Here is a 17,250-nt window from a genome sequence, read left to right as displayed (position 1 = left end):
GGGCAAACTGGAGAAAAATGAGCAGGAAAGCGAACCCTGGCGCTAGGCCGGGAAAACGCTAGGTTGAAGAAGAAGACTATTACGTACCTTGTCACAGTGACTAGAGTTGGACCAAAAAAAGTCTGCAGCGGATTTGATAGCCCACGCAGTGCAAGTGTGTGTGGCGCCATAATTTCATAGAAGTTTGACGTTTAAAATAACACTTGCACTAGCGCTAGGCCGGGAAAACGCTAGGTTGAAGAAGAAGACTATTACGTACCTTGTCACAGTGACTAGAGTTGGACCAAAAAAAGTCTGCAGCGGATTTGATAGCCCACGCAGTGCAAGTGTGTGTGGCGTCATAATTTCATAGAAGTTTGACGTTTAAAATAACACTTGCCCTGGCGCTAGGCCGGGAAAACGCTAGGTTGAAGAAGAAGACTATTACGTACCTTGTCACAGTGACTAGAGTTGGACCAAAAAAAGTCTGCAGCGGATTTGATAGCCCACGCAGTGCAAGTGTGTGTGGCGTCATAATTTCATAGAAGTTTGACGTTTAAAATAACACTTGCCCTGCGTGGGCTATCAAATCCGCTGCAGACTATTTTTGGTCTGACTCTATCAATACGAATGTCGCTAGGAACCTCATACTAATTGCCATTGTGACAAGGTACAAAATGGTGCCGAAATTCAATTGCTTGACCATAGAATTATGCACCACTAGGTAAAAAAATGCCACAAAACCAGATTATCTTTATGAAATACTAGCAAATATAATATCAAATACTAGCAACCCGCCCCGGCTTCGCACGTTTTAGCAAACAATTAAACACCTAAACCGACCTCAAGAATCACTTTATTGGTAGGTGAAAACTGCATGAAAATCCGTTCAGTAGTTTTTGAGTTTATCGCGAACAAACATATAAACAGATAGACGCGGCGGCGGACTTTGTTTGTTTGCATAGACGAGAAATCCTCTAGACCGAGTTTAGAGCAATTATTTCATGCAACCGTTGATGCCAAAAATACGGGGGGGGGGGGGTGAGCGAAGTCCCGTGCCGTGATTGGTCCGTTCAAAGACACGGACGTCACACAAAGACACTTTCGACTCGAACATGGAGTAAAACTACCGTATGCATGGCAGAGGGGCTAGCGCGACTATGCTACGTCTGGAGTATGTTTTGCCTGTGTTTTGTTTGTTTGTTATAATGGGCCAACGCCAGCCACTCCAAGGGACGCAGCCATGCGGTAGAATGAGATAGCAATATCACTTGCTCCCTCTAACGCATAAATGCGTCCCTTGGAGTGGCCGGCGTTGGCCCATCGTGTAGAGGACCCATAAGGTGTAGTGACGATTGTCCTTCAAGCACACTGGTCTATTTCGTGAAATAAATGAAGAACACTTTCTCAGGTCTCCTACTTCTCAACGTCACCAGAGCTGTCTAACAAAGCACGCTTCGAGTACTTCACTCGCACGATACCTTCCGATCTGCACCAAGTGCGAGCCATGGTCGAGATCGTCAAGAAGTTCGGATGGCGATATGTATCTATCATCTATGAGGAGTCTAACTATGGAATTAAGGTAAATGCAGTGACGAGAAATTTTTAGCTACACAATTTTCTGTCGATTTTCTGCATTATTTTGATGTTCAGTAATAGCTCCTCTACACGATGGGCCAACGCCGGCCACTCCAAGGGACGCATTTATGCGTTAGAGGGAAGTGATATTGCATTCTACCGCATGGTTGCGTCCCTTGGAGTGGCCGGCGCTGGCACATCGTGTAGAGGAGCCATAATCTTAAGAGCCACTTGCACTATCCCACTAACATGAGGATAAGCGGTTAAACCGTAAACCCACTGTCAAATTGTACTGGTAACCATGGTAACTCCAGGTTTAACCAGTTAACCCCGGGTTAGTGGAATGGTGCACGTGGCACTAAGTAAACTTTGTTTAAGTTCTTGGGTCAAAATTCTTTTCGTTGTCTTGTTTTTTGTCCCCGAAAAAATGTGACGGAGTGGAGCTTTTTGTATGCGGTGAAACTATGTTCTTAATTTTTCTCAAGAGACGTATAATCTACTCTTGAAAAAAAATTACTTATTTTAATAAAAAACAAAAATAGAAGAGTGACAGAGTCAGAAACAATACAAAGAAAATAATTTTGACCCTCTTATGAAAATATCGACACTGAAAACATTCCTTTGTGGTAATTTTAGTCTACAATAGTCTTTATTATACATTGTAGTCATTCCTAAGTACTGAGGGTGTCTCATAAATAATGTCGGTTTCTATGTTCACTTTCGTTTATTAAATAATCATATTAAAAGAAATCTCCTCAATATTCAAAATATAGCTCACCATATTCTCAACGTTCAGCCAACTCATGCCTTGATAAAACCATTATTTGGGCTTAGATGCAAAAAACTGCCGCACTGCATTTTCAACATCTTCCTTTGACTAGAATTTTTTCCCGCGAAGGAATTTTGCCATGGATCTAAATAAATAGCAATCTAACGGTGATATGAACAACGCTTTCGTTGCTAAAGATCAGTTTCTTATCTGATTAAAAATGTTCAAGAGACAAGACCAGTTAAAACAATCAACTCGGAACTTGCTTAGAACTCACTTTATTTTCAACCAGCTAGATTTCAGTTTAGAAGAGCTTCGTGAGGTTAAATGCACATTCAATTTAGTTTCATTAGTGTAACCGTGTTAAGCCATACTGAGCCAACGTGGGCTGAATAGTATTTTATTGATATTTATTTATCCAAAACCATCACTTAGAGGCTACTACATTTCGAACGGCATAAGAGAAACATGAGATTATTGTGTTGTGTATTGAAACCTGTACGGATATGATGGTCGTATTTGTCTACGTGACAGCGTGATAAAACAGTGTCCGTCTCTTTCTATCCCGCAGAGTTAAAAAGTGACAGTTGTTTTATCACGTGGATAAATGTGGATAAAGCGAATTGTAATAGGCTTGCTGTACGCTTTAACAGTTTGTAGAATAATAATATCAGTGTAACCGTTCGAGACATAGGCCCCACTTGTATTATTTGCAAATACGTGTATGCCGTCATCCATCATAAGGGCACCATGCCATTTCACGTCCTAATTGACACCTGGCACTGATATTTTCCTGTACATTTCTGGCAGTAAATAACAACGCGACATAACGTCATAGTTTACTTTATTGAACTAGCAGTGTACTGTGAATTGTCAATGTCAGGCGACAAATGTCAGCGCGATGAAACAGAGGCCAGTACGGATATGAAGGTCCTTTTTGTCTACGTGACAGTGTGATAAAATGGTGACCGTCACTTTCTATCCCACGGTGTTAAAATGTGACAGTTATTTTATCACGTAGATAGATGTGAATAAAGCGATCCATAATACGCTTGCAGTACGGATATGATGGTCGTTCTTGTCTACGTGACAGCGTGATAAAACGGTGACCGTCACTTTCTATCCCACGGTGTTAAAATATGACAGTTATTTTATCACGTGGATAAAGATGGATAAAGCCCATATGCGCGGCTGATGAGTTGCCAGAAAAGTAATATTTCCGTTTCATTTGCCAAATACGTTTTACATTTATTTAGATAAACCCTGGCAATAACTGACTTAAGTAGCGTAAAAGTCACAAATGTTGGTTCTGTGTTGCTTACAGGCGTTCGAAGAACTAGAAACGCTTCTAGCGCGAAACGAAATTTGTATTGCGGTGAAAGAACGACTAGTAAAAGATTCCGGTGAAGCCACAGCCAGCGCTTATGACGCTATAGTGGCGCGTCTGCTTTCACGACCTCGGGCGCGAGGTAAGTGCACTATTTATTAACGTTCTAACGTTCAATTAATGTAAATACGTACGTAGGAAGGGGAGACCGAGGTGAGTTGTGACAGAGGAGAGTTGTGATATTGTCGGTTTTTTTGGAATCTAATAACTGCTAGTGAGCTGGCAACAGTGTGCGTTTCTTAGCTCGCAACTTGAACTAACAAATGCGCGCTATTGCGACCTAGTTTTTAGTTAATAGATTCCAAAAAATCGACAATGTCACAACTCTCCTCTGTCACAACTCACCTCGGTCTCCCCTACGTAACGCACGAGCAGTAAACTTTCCAGCTTGGTTCGATAGGCTCATATGGAACTGTTTAAAGCATTAGACGTTAATGCAATTTCAATTGTTTTGACCCCTCGACTACCTTGTCCCGTATCAAATTTTTGACAATTATTAATTCAGTAGCAAATTTTTGACAATGGCGTTCGAAGGTTTAAACAACTTTTTTTCTCAATGTAGTTCGATATTAAAGACAACTCATTTTTGTATGTTCAGGAGTGATAGTATTCGGGTCAGACCAAGAGGTGGCGGGAGTGATGCAGGCGGTGGTGCGGGCAGGTGCGGAGGGGGCGTTCGGCTGGGTCGGTTCTGATGGCTGGTCGGCACGAGCTCTCGTCGCCACAGGCAAGTATTACCGTCCAGTACCGTCTTTACCATAAGGGCACACGAGCCCGTGCCCTGGGTCCCCAACCTCAGGGGGCCCCGAACGACATACAGTAACAGTATATTTGATTACCCATTAATAAATAAAAGATTATAGTAGAAAAATGATAGTGTAATTAGCGTTATTTACTTTCCAAAAGGGCCCCGAATTCTTATGTGCCCAAGGGCCCCAGCATAGTTTAAGACGGCCCGTCCATGTTCAGTTATCACTATTGTACTTTATTTTACGTAACTATGATCAATTACTCGTACTATGAAGTAAAATGTAGTCATTCCGCTTCACTTCGAGGCCATCGATCTAGTTAAGTATTTATAAACCATTCGCAACACTAAACTTTATTTCTAATCCGGGTGTGGCCTGTAACACGAGCAAATAATTTAAACATAAATTGTACTCGTCAAACGGTGACACTTTTGTTCAACAACGTTTATTACTTAGTATTAGACTCCCTATTTTTCATAAAAAATAAATATTATCTTCCATGGACGCCATCCCTACGCCATATCATTGTGATTGACGTTGCTTGTCACGCCTTAAACATAACAAAATTTGCAATACATTGCGTCTTAGAATAAACTTTAAAGTGTATTAAAAATCAAACCACAAGTTATTTTTAAAAGTCGCTGAACAAATGTTGATCAGTATGAGGAGTACAGCCTACAGTTAAATTTTTTGCTCATATTACAGGCCACACCCAGTATATTGCCTTATGTATTGGCGCAGTCGGTAGGACTCATGTAGCAGGCCGCATATTTATTTAAAATTTAAGTCAGCCAACAAGGCCCATATTACAAATACCTTACAGACTAACATACATATGTATTTTATAAACTTAAAACTAAACACTATTTATGCGACAAAACAGCATAGCCAACATGCCAATGGTTTACGCTCCGTATCCGTAGCGATCGAAACGCACCTGTCACTTTATGTTCACGGCTATGGACTTTGATTTTGGCTCATAATATCGTATATTATGCTGGAGCTCATTAAAACATTTCAATTAGAAGGTTAGGTATTGAAATTTTTTCTTGCTTTTTTTAACTCTTACTTTTTTTGTACTATAATTTTGTAAAAGTAACACAAGAGATGAAAGCAGAAAGCGAAAGGAAGGAAGTAATAACTTTTTTAAATAATCTGTCACAGGTCGCGAGCGCGCGGTCGAAGGAACCATCTCCGTGCAGCCACTGGCGCGGCCAGTCGAGGGCTTTCGAGAGTACTTCCTCAACCTGACTATACACAACAACAAAAGGAATCCCTGGTTTGTAGGTAAACTGAATCTTTTTCCTGCGTCCATGCCATAGCCATTCACGTCTAAAAATATCGATACGGCCAAGTGTCAAAATTACGTATAATACCAGGCGTGGCTCACTCCGCGATTTCGTCGCTTTGCAACAAGTACATCCGTTCCACACCAATTTTGGTGGCTAGCCGTAAGCCGCGCGTGGTGCTGTCGCCACCTAGCGGCCATATCTGTCGTGATCGTAACAGACGCGTTTTGTTAGAGAGTGAGTCTTCTGTACCTAATACTATTATTTATTCTGTGATAATACACGACCTTGTTGCCCATATATTAAGGTACTGTACACATATTTTTGGCACTTTGTCCGTATCGATATTTTTAGACGTACTAAAGGGGCCCACAGATTACCAGTTCGCCGGACGATATCAGCCTGTCAATAAAACGCAAAAGTTGACAGTTCCGTACAACTGACAGGCTGATATCGTCCGGCGAACTGGCAATCTGTGGGCTACCTTTAGATCACTTGAAGTTAGGTTAGGTTAGGTTTGTGTCTAGTAACATTTCAACATATGACTATCTGAAGGTAGTAGAATTGGACCAAGCTAGGAGCTTGCAAAGGGGGAGGCCTATGTTCAGCAATGGACGTCTTATGGCTGAGATGATGATGATGATGATGATGAGGAGCTTGCAGTGTAAAAGTGTATCATATGACTATGAAAAATATGCCTTTTATAATGCCCCTCCAGACTTAAATCACGTCAAGGTCAGTGCAAAGTTAGTCCAGATGGAAATTCATTAAATACATAGCAGAGCGTTAAAGAAAACTAGAACTTGCATTTATTTTCAACTTTTACCCGGCGAAAGTTGGTTCTCGTTAGTTTTACGACTTAATGGGCATTCTTGTGAGACTTTGAATTTCCAATAAAAGCGTCTTGTGATTTATGTTCTCACCACGCCTTCAAAAACTTCAAAGATTAATTTGAAATATTTTGAAAATATTCTGAGAGTTATTATTATGAGAGTACGGTAAACAGTTGAATGTGTTTTTGAATAAATACCTCTAACGGTTGTTATGCGCAGGGGGGAAACTATAGACACAGTCACGCTCCTTGATTGTTGAGCCATTTGGGTTCCAGGTAAATTGGATATTCCATAGCGCAAGTATTTAATAACCAATTTAGCACCCTAAATGGCATAACAATTGCGGAGCGTGGTGGTACCATTGTATTCCGCGCAGACCCCAGATCCTTTTGCACATTCTAACATAAAAATAAAAATAAATAAAATAAATAAATATTATACGACATTTTACACAGATTGACTAAGTCCCACAGTAACATTCTTCTCTTTACCATATTTTGTTGTTGAGCTTTAGATTTTCCGGTCGGTGCTACATCAATTGTCACTTGACAATACTACTACTACTACTTAAAGTACTGATAATTCCGCTACTCGATGCTAGATGTCGACTGTGAAAATACTAATCTTTTTAGTACCAAAACTGATGTATGGGGGGAGCACTCTTGTCTTACTATATTTCTCTATGTCTTTACAGAATTCTGGGAAGAGCAGTTCCAATGCCGTTGGGAAGGCCCAGGGGCTGCCAGAACGCCTTACAACGCCCATGCTCGCCGCTGCACAGGAAAAGAACAACTGACGAACGAGAACACAGAGCTAGAAGCTCAACTCCAATTCGTAGCTGACGCTGTATTGGCGTTCGCGCATGCTTTACGAGATATGCATGCGGTTGAGTGCGGAGGCGCTCCTGGATTGTGCCCGGCAATGAAACCTCCTCAAGGCAAGATACAAGATATTTATTCATAAACAATGTCAATTCTGTTTGAATACCTACATAGAGTAGAAGCATAAGTAATATTCTGAAATAAATTATTTGAATTTGAATTATAACACTAAATAAATTCATGAAATACAATGTCCAATTAACTAAACAAAATAAAACATTCATTGAATAAAGGATAGAATTTGCCATTACGCGTATATATGAATGATAAAACATAAAAGTATATAAATAGATCAAGTCAAGAGTACAATTAATAAAAATAAAAGGAAAGAATTTGTGATTTCAAAAATCGTCAATATCATATAAACATTTGTCGAGCAAGATTTTTTTATTTACATTTGTTGAGCAATTATTTTTTCGAGCAAATATTTTTTTAAATACATTTGTGGTGCAAATATTTTTTTTTCGAGCAAGTATTTTTTTTATAAACATTTCTCGAGCAAGTATTTTTTTTAGGTCCGCTCCTCTTACGGTACCTGAGGAATGTGCGGTTCACTGGGCTGAGCCGGGAGGAGTTCCACTTCGATAACAACGGCGATGGCCCCGCGCGATACAATATCATGCATTTCAAGCAGGTGGAGCCGGGAATATTTCGCTGGCTAAGGGTCGGACGGTACCTGGATGGGGAGCTTGAACTCGAAATGGACGGTAGGTTATTTTATAAGCTACCTATAGTTTGTCAAAGGACTGTCTCATTTCAATCATAGACAGAGAGAATCATACTATATTTGTCTTACACTATAGCACCCAAAAGAAAAGGATGAGGATTTTCCTGGTTCTTACTGACTGACAAAATTAGTTTGACCACCTATAACTAGGTACCTTACATGTCACTTCAGATCACCAACAAAAAAAACTTGATATGTATAATGTATGTCTATTTTCGTTTTCAAGAATAAAACAAACTTTTCCAACTCACGTATTTTAATAGAGACCAAGAAAAGTCTGCAACGATTTTGATGGCATACGCAATGCAAGTGTTATTTATACGTCATAATTTCATAGAAGAATGACGTTTAAAATAACACTTGCACTGCGTGTGCTATCAAAATCATTGCAGATTTTTCTTGGTCTAACTCTAAATCTTTGCTACACGCACCTATTGCTTAATATTTTATAATCCATAAAAAGTATACCTACATTGAGTGTTAAAGTTTACCTCACAGGAGTATCAGCTTTAATATAAATACACATAACAAAATAATACTGTATAGTCACTAGCAGAAGTTGCTAAGCGGGCGAGGTTTTCACAATTACCTTGACACGCTCTTATTCTCTAGTACTCTTAACAATAAAGCCGCGTCAAGATCATTTTGAACACCTTGCCCGCTTCAACTTCTGCTGTTGACTGTATCTACCTATGCAAATTATTTGCAGAAATCCAGTTCAAATTGGAATCACCTCGGCCCCCGGAGTCCGTGTGCAGCGCGGAGTGCGAGCTAGGACAGGCCAAGCAGTACGTAGAGGGAGAGAGCTGCTGCTGGCACTGCTTCAACTGCACGCAGTACGAGGTAAACATTCCGTAACACCCCGTCGGCCCCCGGAGTCCGTGTGTAGAGCGGAGTAGCTGGGGCAGGCCAAGCAGTACGTAGAGGGAGAGAGCTGCTGCTGGCACTGCTTCAACTGCACGCAGTACGAGGTAAACATTCCGTAACACCCCGTCGGCCCCCGGAGTCCGTGTGTAGAGCGGAGTAGCTGGGGCAGGCCAAGCAGTACGTAGAGGGAGAGAGCTGCTGCTGGCACTGCTTCAATTGCACGCAGTACGAGGTAAACATTCAAGTTAGACTCCCATCGGCCCCCGGAGTCTGTGTGTAGAACGGAGTAGCTGGGGCAGGCCAAGCAGTACGTAGAGGGAGAGAGCTGCTGCTGGAACTGCTTAAAATGCACTCAGTATGAGGTAAGGTAATCTCAAACAAAAAAGCCATTGACCATGGGCAGGCAGACGGAGGGTCACAGTTCAGCAATAAAACCCTTATTTTATAAAGCGCCATCTATACACGATGTGCCTTAACCAACTAAAAACTAACGAAAATGCCGTCTGGCGTCGAATAGCATAACTTTTTACCAGCAGTCCTGCTGAGTTTGTTGGTTTGGTCTAGTGTGCTGTGGGAAACTTTTACTAAGAATTTGCACCATTATTTATTAACAGAGGGCGCTTTTAAGTAAAATGCCACTAAATAAAATACCTAGTTATTTTGTCATACGGTGGGTAACAGCGGTACGGTGACAGCTGTCACCTCAAACCAATTTTGCAGTTTTAACTTATAGAATGTACTTATTTACGCATTCACTGTCAGGGGGCGTGGTCTAGGAACAAACTTGTATGGCGATGAACGCCTTAGAGGATATAACCAACGGAGACGCCATGTCTAAAATTTTCGGTACAAAATAGTCTGCCGTTTTTTGCGGGGGAGGGGCACATCAAATGTATAGGTACGTCATGTCAGATAAACGTCAGTCCATACATATGGTTGACATGTGGTTGACCATTAGCCGCCTATTTTCGACAGAGGGGAACGCCTGTTAATGGCGGCTCCATTGTTAATTACTCCGAGGTGAACGCACATGTGCATCGGGGGCAGTGAATGTGTTAACATTTTCTGTCAGCGTACCCAAGATACGTAAAAAATATTATAATATTTGAATCTAAATTAAGTTAAGGTGCATTTTTTGGGAAAATAATTAAATGTGTCATAATATAAACTGAAATAAATATAAATATCATATACTAAAGAATATCAAGCCCTCCCGTGTCCGAAGACGGAAAGTAGTATGATGTCATACCAATTTAAATAATAAATACTAGTATGTACCCAATATTGAACTAAGTACACTAGAAAGCTGAAAAAAGAATATTTCTTTATTGTTCAGATTCGCGCTCCCGAGTCAGAAACGGCGTGCCGCGAGTGCCCACGGGGCACGCTACCCGACGAGACGCGCACGCACTGCGCCCTGCTTCCCGCACACTATCTTCGCCCCGCTTCACCCGCAGCACGGGGTGCTATGTCGTTCTCCGCGCTAGGCATCCTCTTCACCGTGTAGGTGTCCCGACACTACGAACCCGCGCCTCATGCGTGTAGTACCACTGTCGCTGCTGCATATTCCCTGATGCGTATGCAGACTATGCACGCACTGTGCCTATCAGGGAATATGCAGTACGCCAGTGTCAGTGGGTAGGTACTACGGCCAGTAGGCGTTGGTCCATATGCACGCACTGTGCCCTGCTTCCCACGCACTACCGGGGTCCTGTTTCGACCGTCGCGTGTGGCGCCATGGAGTTCTACGCACTAAGAATCCTCTTCACCTAGTAGGAATCCCGACGCTACAAATAATAAGTGACTTCAGCGTATAATACCTACCACTGGCTCCAACGTGCTCCACACTTCCTAACGCGATTACTTGGACCCTTCTTCCCGCATACTGCTTCCTTTAGTCTACCTATCGCCTCCAACTCTGCTTACCCATTATTGCACAAGACTCAAGCTTCATCATGAAATTACCATGATTTATCACAAACTAAGTGACATAGCTATCTATTTGACTTAGTGAGTGATAATAAGATTTTAAACATAGTAACATTGCTTCAACAATCTCCCATCTATAGGCTGTTGATGACTGTGTTTTCAGGTTTGTCATCGGCGTATGGATATGGCGCGGAGACACCCCAGTGGTCCGCGCGAGCGGGCGCGAGTTGAGCTACGTACTTCTCGGTGGTATCCTGATGTGCTATCTCGTCACATTCGCACTCGTTCTCCGGCCTACGGATGCCTTGTGTGCTGTGCAACGGTAAGCTACTTTTGCATCACATTACGTCTTTAAGGTTGTTCACAATTCACATCTAACCAAAGTGTCTGTTCACAGATTAGGTACCGGGCTGTGTTTTACGATAGTCTACGCGGCGCTGCTTACGAAGACCAATCGAATCGCGCGTATATTCGCGGCGGGTGAGCGATCAGCGCGGCGGCCTGCTTTCATATCACCCCGCTCGCAGCTTGGCGTGTGTGCATTACTCGTTGGCGTTCAGGTAAAGATGTTAGAGCCTATAAATTGACTTTGGATGTTACCCATAAGTATAGCTTTAGTCTCCTGGGTAACACATTATGTTGTTATCCGCAGGTTGTCATAGTGGGAGTATGGCAGGCTGCAGCACCCGCGCGGGCGGTCAGACACTTACCCTCACGGGAGACAGCAGTACTCGTCTGTGACGCATACGTCGATGCGTCATATACACTAGCATTCAGCTACCCTGCTGCACTCATCGCAACCTGCACAGTCTACGCTGTGCTGACACGCAAGATCCCTGAAGCTTTTAATGAAAGCAAGCATATCGGTGAGTGTACTGATATTGTGATTTATTATTTGCATCACCGCCTTGACTCTAATCACCTCGCAAAGAACTGAGCAATCAATTGAGAGTGAATTTAGGAGATTTCCGATTAGAGGCCAATTTCGGACACACTAACGTTTTCATTACCACCGATAGATGACGCTGTACCGTCCGCAAACTAGCGAACGATATGTCAACGTAGCTTCTACCTAGTTTCAGTAACCGACATCATAAGAATTCAACTTGGCAAATATAATTTTGAGAGGCCAGTGTTCGAGTTGAGACGCTGGTTGATATGAAAATAACCTGACAATTGCGAGTCGGACTCCACATTCCACATACTACACCCCCACATCTTTTCTTACCATTAACTCAGTTGGCTTTCTATCTTGCTCTAGCTTCAAATTATACAGAGTACCATCACCCACACTGTTAACTATACATCGGTGGACCTTCGGCGCGATTCGGGAAATGAATTAGAGATTTTGAAATTAGGTCCACCGATGTACTTATCGCACAGAATAAATAATAGTACTAGGTACAGAAGACTCACTCTCTAACAAAACGCGTCTGTTACGATCAACACAGATATGGCCGCTAGGTGGCGACAGCGCCACGCGCGGCTTATGGCAAACCCCAAAATTGGGGTCGAACGGATGGACTTTTAGCTACCTGTAGAAAAGCGACGAAATCGCGGAGTGAGCCACGCCTGCTTGTAGTTGGAAGTGTTGCTGTTCGGACCTATTAAGTAGCGTATGATATCTCACGACGTAACCGCACCCCTGAGCGGCTAATACCGCGAAAACCGAAATTCGCAAATTGCGGGGATCTTTCTCTTTTACTCTAATGAAGGCGTAATTAGAGTTACAGAAAAATCCCCGCAATTTGCGAACTTCGATTTTCGCGGTTATAGCCCAGTTCCCTTGCAGGTTTTACGATGTACACAACCTGCGTGATCTGGCTCGCCTTCGTGCCGCTATACTTCGGCACGGCAAGCCACGTGGCGCTGCGAGTCACGACAATTGCCGTCACCATTTCTCTCAGTGCATCCGTCACTCTTGCCTGTCTGTTCGCTCCTAAGGTAAGGTCTTCTTTGATTCTTGCATTCTGTGGCGACGGAAGACTTGCGTGATCTTGCTAGTGTTTAACCCCTTATAGTTAATTTTACCTAGCGAGTCATATGTAGGTATATTGGGGCAGTATTATTATCTACAATCCCCATCTGTATCTAATACCTCATATTCTTCATCTCTTTTTTTACCCCGTCTTTCGCTTTGCTTTAGCGAGGATCTACAAGCTATTTTTTCTGCAGTTGGTGTCTTAGAAAATGCTGGTAGAGTTTGATTTGTAAAAATGCTAAAAAAACCTTATTTACATAAATTTCACGGAAACCTTGTGGAGGTGTAGGTACTTTCGCCAAACGCGTAAATTGCGTTTTCTCATTGGCGTCATAAATAGGCATCAATCGGGTAGGTAGGTACTATGATATGACACAAAGACAAAAAACGACAAACAAATAATAGAAAATCTTGTTTCCAGGTGTACATAATCCTGTTCCGACCGGAGCGTAACGTCAGGGGTTGCCTGATGCCGGGCCGCTGGCGCGCGGCAGGAGGCGGGGCGGCTGGGGGCGCCGTCTGCGCCGCTCTAGTGGGCGCCGCCGCGCCGCTGCCGCCGCGCGCGCCCTTGACGGCCACGCCGTCGACTGATCGCTCCACGCTTAACGACGGTATGTTACTTCGCCTGATCAGTCCATACCGGAATAAAGGGTTTTTCTGATTTTGCGCGGCTGGCGACGGTGCTGCCTTCTTCGGTTTCTGCGCCAGGGGCGCCGCTGCCGCCACGTGCACCTTTGATAGCCACGCCGTCAACTGAACGCTCCATGCTTATCGACGGTATGTTAGTGAGTTTATACTCGTATACCGACCGGAGCGCAACGTCCGGGCTTGTGTGTTCACCTTGAGCGAAATTTGAACTCGCGATCCTTTGGAACTCCCTCAACCCTCCCTTTGGAACCAAATGAGCTATCAAAAGCTCACTCGACGCAAATCGTTCCATCACTTCCTTCTTTATATCTACGGCACGTCTTGTCATTTGTACGATCTGTGCCTTAATACTTAATTCACATTACAGATCGCACACCGAGCTCGTGTTTCGACCGCCAAGTGCAGACGGATCCGTCAGACTTCCCCTCAGTCCCCGCTCCCCCGCCGGCCGCAGCCCCCGCCCCCGCCGCCGAGCTGCAGCTCGACGCCCGCGCGCTGCGGGGGGGGCTTCCCCCCTTCCCGCTTCAGGAGCCCCCGGTGCCGAACGGACCGAGGGCGCCCGCGCTCGCTGAGAAACGGTTATAGCACAAGGCAAATAACATACAAGTGCGCTCCAAGCGCATCCCAGTGCTCGTGTAACGTCGAATAGATTGCAACAATTTGACATAACCTGGCTAAATAGTTATTATATGTATCTATTCTTTTTTCAGACACTTTCTGCTGAGAGGGACAAATAAAGATTATGTTGTATAGGTAGCTCTGTGCAACAAGATAGCAGAAGGTATCCGGCAAAAGGATGTAAAGTCAGACCGTAAAAAGTCTGCAGCGATTTTGATAGCCCACGCAGTGCAAATGTCATTTTAAACGTCAAACTTCTATGAAATTATGACGTATATATAATACTTACGCTGCGTGGGCTATCAAATCCGCTGCAGACTTTTATTGGTGCGACTATATCTATTAATCCATTAACAGAACGACCATAAACACATTTTATCGATATTAAGTAACGGTACAAAAATATTTTTTTCTTAATATGGATTTTTTTCTTTTAAAGATAAATGCCAATATATAAACTGTACATTTAAATTATAATGGTAAATTATGAGTATATGCAAGTTGTTTTAACAAAATGCTCACCACAAACTTATACCAATTGTAGCATTTAGTATGTTAACACACCGTCAAAGAGAAGACCACAATGTCTCTATAAAATCTTGTAAAGGAGCAGTTACACAACTACACTAGTTGGTATTTGTCATGAAATAAATCCGATGGAATGAATGAACATGAAATAATGGATTGAACCAAAATACCGGGTGTGGCCTGTAACTCGAGCAAATAATTAAAACATAGATTGTACTCCTCAAACGGTGATACTTTTGTTCAACAACTTTAAAAAATGAAATATTTAGACTTAAAAAACAAACCACAAGTTATTTTTAAAAGTCGCTGAACAAATGTTGCTCACTTGCTCAGTATGAGGAGTACAGCCTACAGTTTAATTTTTTGCTTTTATTACAGGCCACATCCGGTATAATAAACTCAACACCATCTAGTTAACCTGCGCGTTTCTATAACCATGCTTATTTTTGGTATCGTCTCGGGTCGTCCCATTCGTTTTTCGTCAAGTTCTTAATTAGTCCTATTCTGCTTTCGTCACTCATTCTACATTCGTCACAATCGTCGGTGGCTTTCAATGTAGAATGAGTGACGAAAGCAGAATAGGACTAATTTTAAGAACTTGAAGAAAAACGAATGGGACTACCCAAGACGATACCTTATTTTTTTTTCTAGTTATTACCTAGTCACTCTATTCTGATTGTAGAAACAAAAATCGTGGTAAGTTTAAAATGTAAATAGCAGCTTATTGCAGATAGAAAGTTACAAAATGTTATTAAATTATGATTTGTCGAAGTGCCAAAATCAAAACTACCTAATTTGATATTTGTTGTTTACTCGTTATTAGTAGTTGATTGTTATAAAAACCAAACCTTAGTACATTAGGTAAAATATAACCATGGAAATTCAAAAATATCTACTTTGCTATATCAATCTTCATTGCTGTTCTCTACATTTAGTTTGTGTTTTTTATTGAAAGACATTTTTTCCTTGATATCTATAATAATTACTAAAAATCATACTATAGGCAGTATGCTTTGAAAATCGACGATATTCTGTTTGCCTCAAGGTAGAAAACAAAATGTATAAAAAGATATCTCAATCACGAAATAAGCAGACTGAATTATTTCATTGTACAAAAATTTGGGCCCCTTGCACCATCCCACTAACCCGGGGTCAACCTGTTAAACCGTTAACCCAGTGTCAAATTGTACTGGTAAACAGCATGGTAAATCCAGGTTTAACCAGTTAACCCCGGGTTAGTGGGATGGTGCAAGTGGCGTTGATGTGTAAACTTTTTTAAGACAATTTTTTTATTCTAATTGACAGCTGATGTCGATAGCGCTGTAAAGATGTCTCACGCGCAAGGCTTTAAAAACGCCAGTCATTACATGGCGTTTTCTGGGGCCATATTCGAGAAGGCACATTTGACGTATCAACTGGATATCCACTGGATGTGGATGAATCGTGACTCTAAGCTTTCCTTATGTGGTAAATCTTGCTGTCAAACCTAAGGCACTGGTCCCACCGCGAGCTAGTAAGCTATGAACTATCGGCTATAAACACGAACAAAAGATAAGCACTCCCGTGTAAATAAAAGAGGCACGGCGATATTTATAGTTACTCGCCCAGCGGTGAGCTATAAATATCGCCGTGTCTCTTTTATTTACACGGGAGTGCTTATCTTTTGTTCGTGTTTATAGCCGATAGCTCATAGCTTACTAGCTCGCGGTGGGACCAGTGCCTAATCCCAAAATCCAGTTTTTTTTTAAGAAGTGGCACCGTACAGCGCTATCTACCAACTAATCTTTCAGCGGTGAAACTTTATAGCAGGAAGGACTTTTCTTAAATTTAACTTATCTTCTACTATCAAAAACTCTTTGGACTTTTTGTTTTCATTGACTCTTAAATTTTACGTATGTTCTACTATCAATAACTCTTTGGACTTTTTGTTTTCATTGACAAATTTGGACTGCATCATTTAATATATTCAAGAGTAATTAATGAGTAACCGAATATTAGTTAGCTGATTGTTTAGAGTTTATTGTAAATATTCCCCAACAGTTCCTAAGTATTAAGTGATTATGATACGTTAATTGACATACGTTAAGAGGAACAAGCCGAATTGTGATACTAGGTTATTAAAGTTAATTGAAAATTAAAGTTTATTTATTTTCCATATCCATATTTCCAATCAACGGAAGTGCATAACATAACTGACTCATGCTAGACCGGGCCTGGGACGGGCCAGAGCTTGGTTGTGTACACAGACAAAACATCCTCCAGACTGAGCATAGTCGCGCTACCCCCTCTGCCACGCATACGGTAATTTTACTCCATTCGAGCCGAAAGCATCTTTGTGTGACGTCCGTGTCTTTGAACGGACCAATCACGGTACGGGACTTCGCTCACCTCGTCCCGCGCACCCCCGCATTTTTGGCATCATCGGTTGCATGAAATAATTGCTCTAAGCTCGGTCTAAAGGATTCCTAATCTATGGTTGTGGGTGGA

The 17,250-nt window shown here is 42.2% G+C and overlaps 1 protein-coding gene across 1 annotated transcript; it reads left to right on the top strand.

Annotated features, from left to right (window-relative positions):
* The first annotated feature begins 4,407 nt into the window (after positions 1–4,407).
* LOC134669850 (metabotropic glutamate receptor 4-like) lies at positions 4,408–14,278 on the top strand. The gene is made up of 12 exons (XM_063527469.1): positions 4,408–4,444; positions 5,627–5,749; positions 7,279–7,521; positions 7,981–8,172; positions 8,902–9,035; positions 10,396–10,562; positions 11,152–11,310; positions 11,386–11,548; positions 11,641–11,854; positions 12,781–12,932; positions 13,391–13,580; positions 13,985–14,278. Exons 1-12 carry the CDS (start codon positions 4,408–4,410, stop codon positions 14,200–14,202), a joined length of 1,992 nt encoding a protein of 663 aa, XP_063383539.1. The 3' UTR covers positions 14,203–14,278.
* Positions 14,279–17,250: the final 2,972 nt, after the last annotated feature.

This window comes from Cydia fagiglandana, chromosome 13, assembly GCF_963556715.1.
Source record: "Cydia fagiglandana chromosome 13, ilCydFagi1.1, whole genome shotgun sequence".
Classification (NCBI taxonomy): domain Eukaryota; kingdom Metazoa; phylum Arthropoda; class Insecta; order Lepidoptera; family Tortricidae; genus Cydia; species Cydia fagiglandana.
This window is presented reverse-complemented; position numbering and strand designations above follow the sequence as displayed.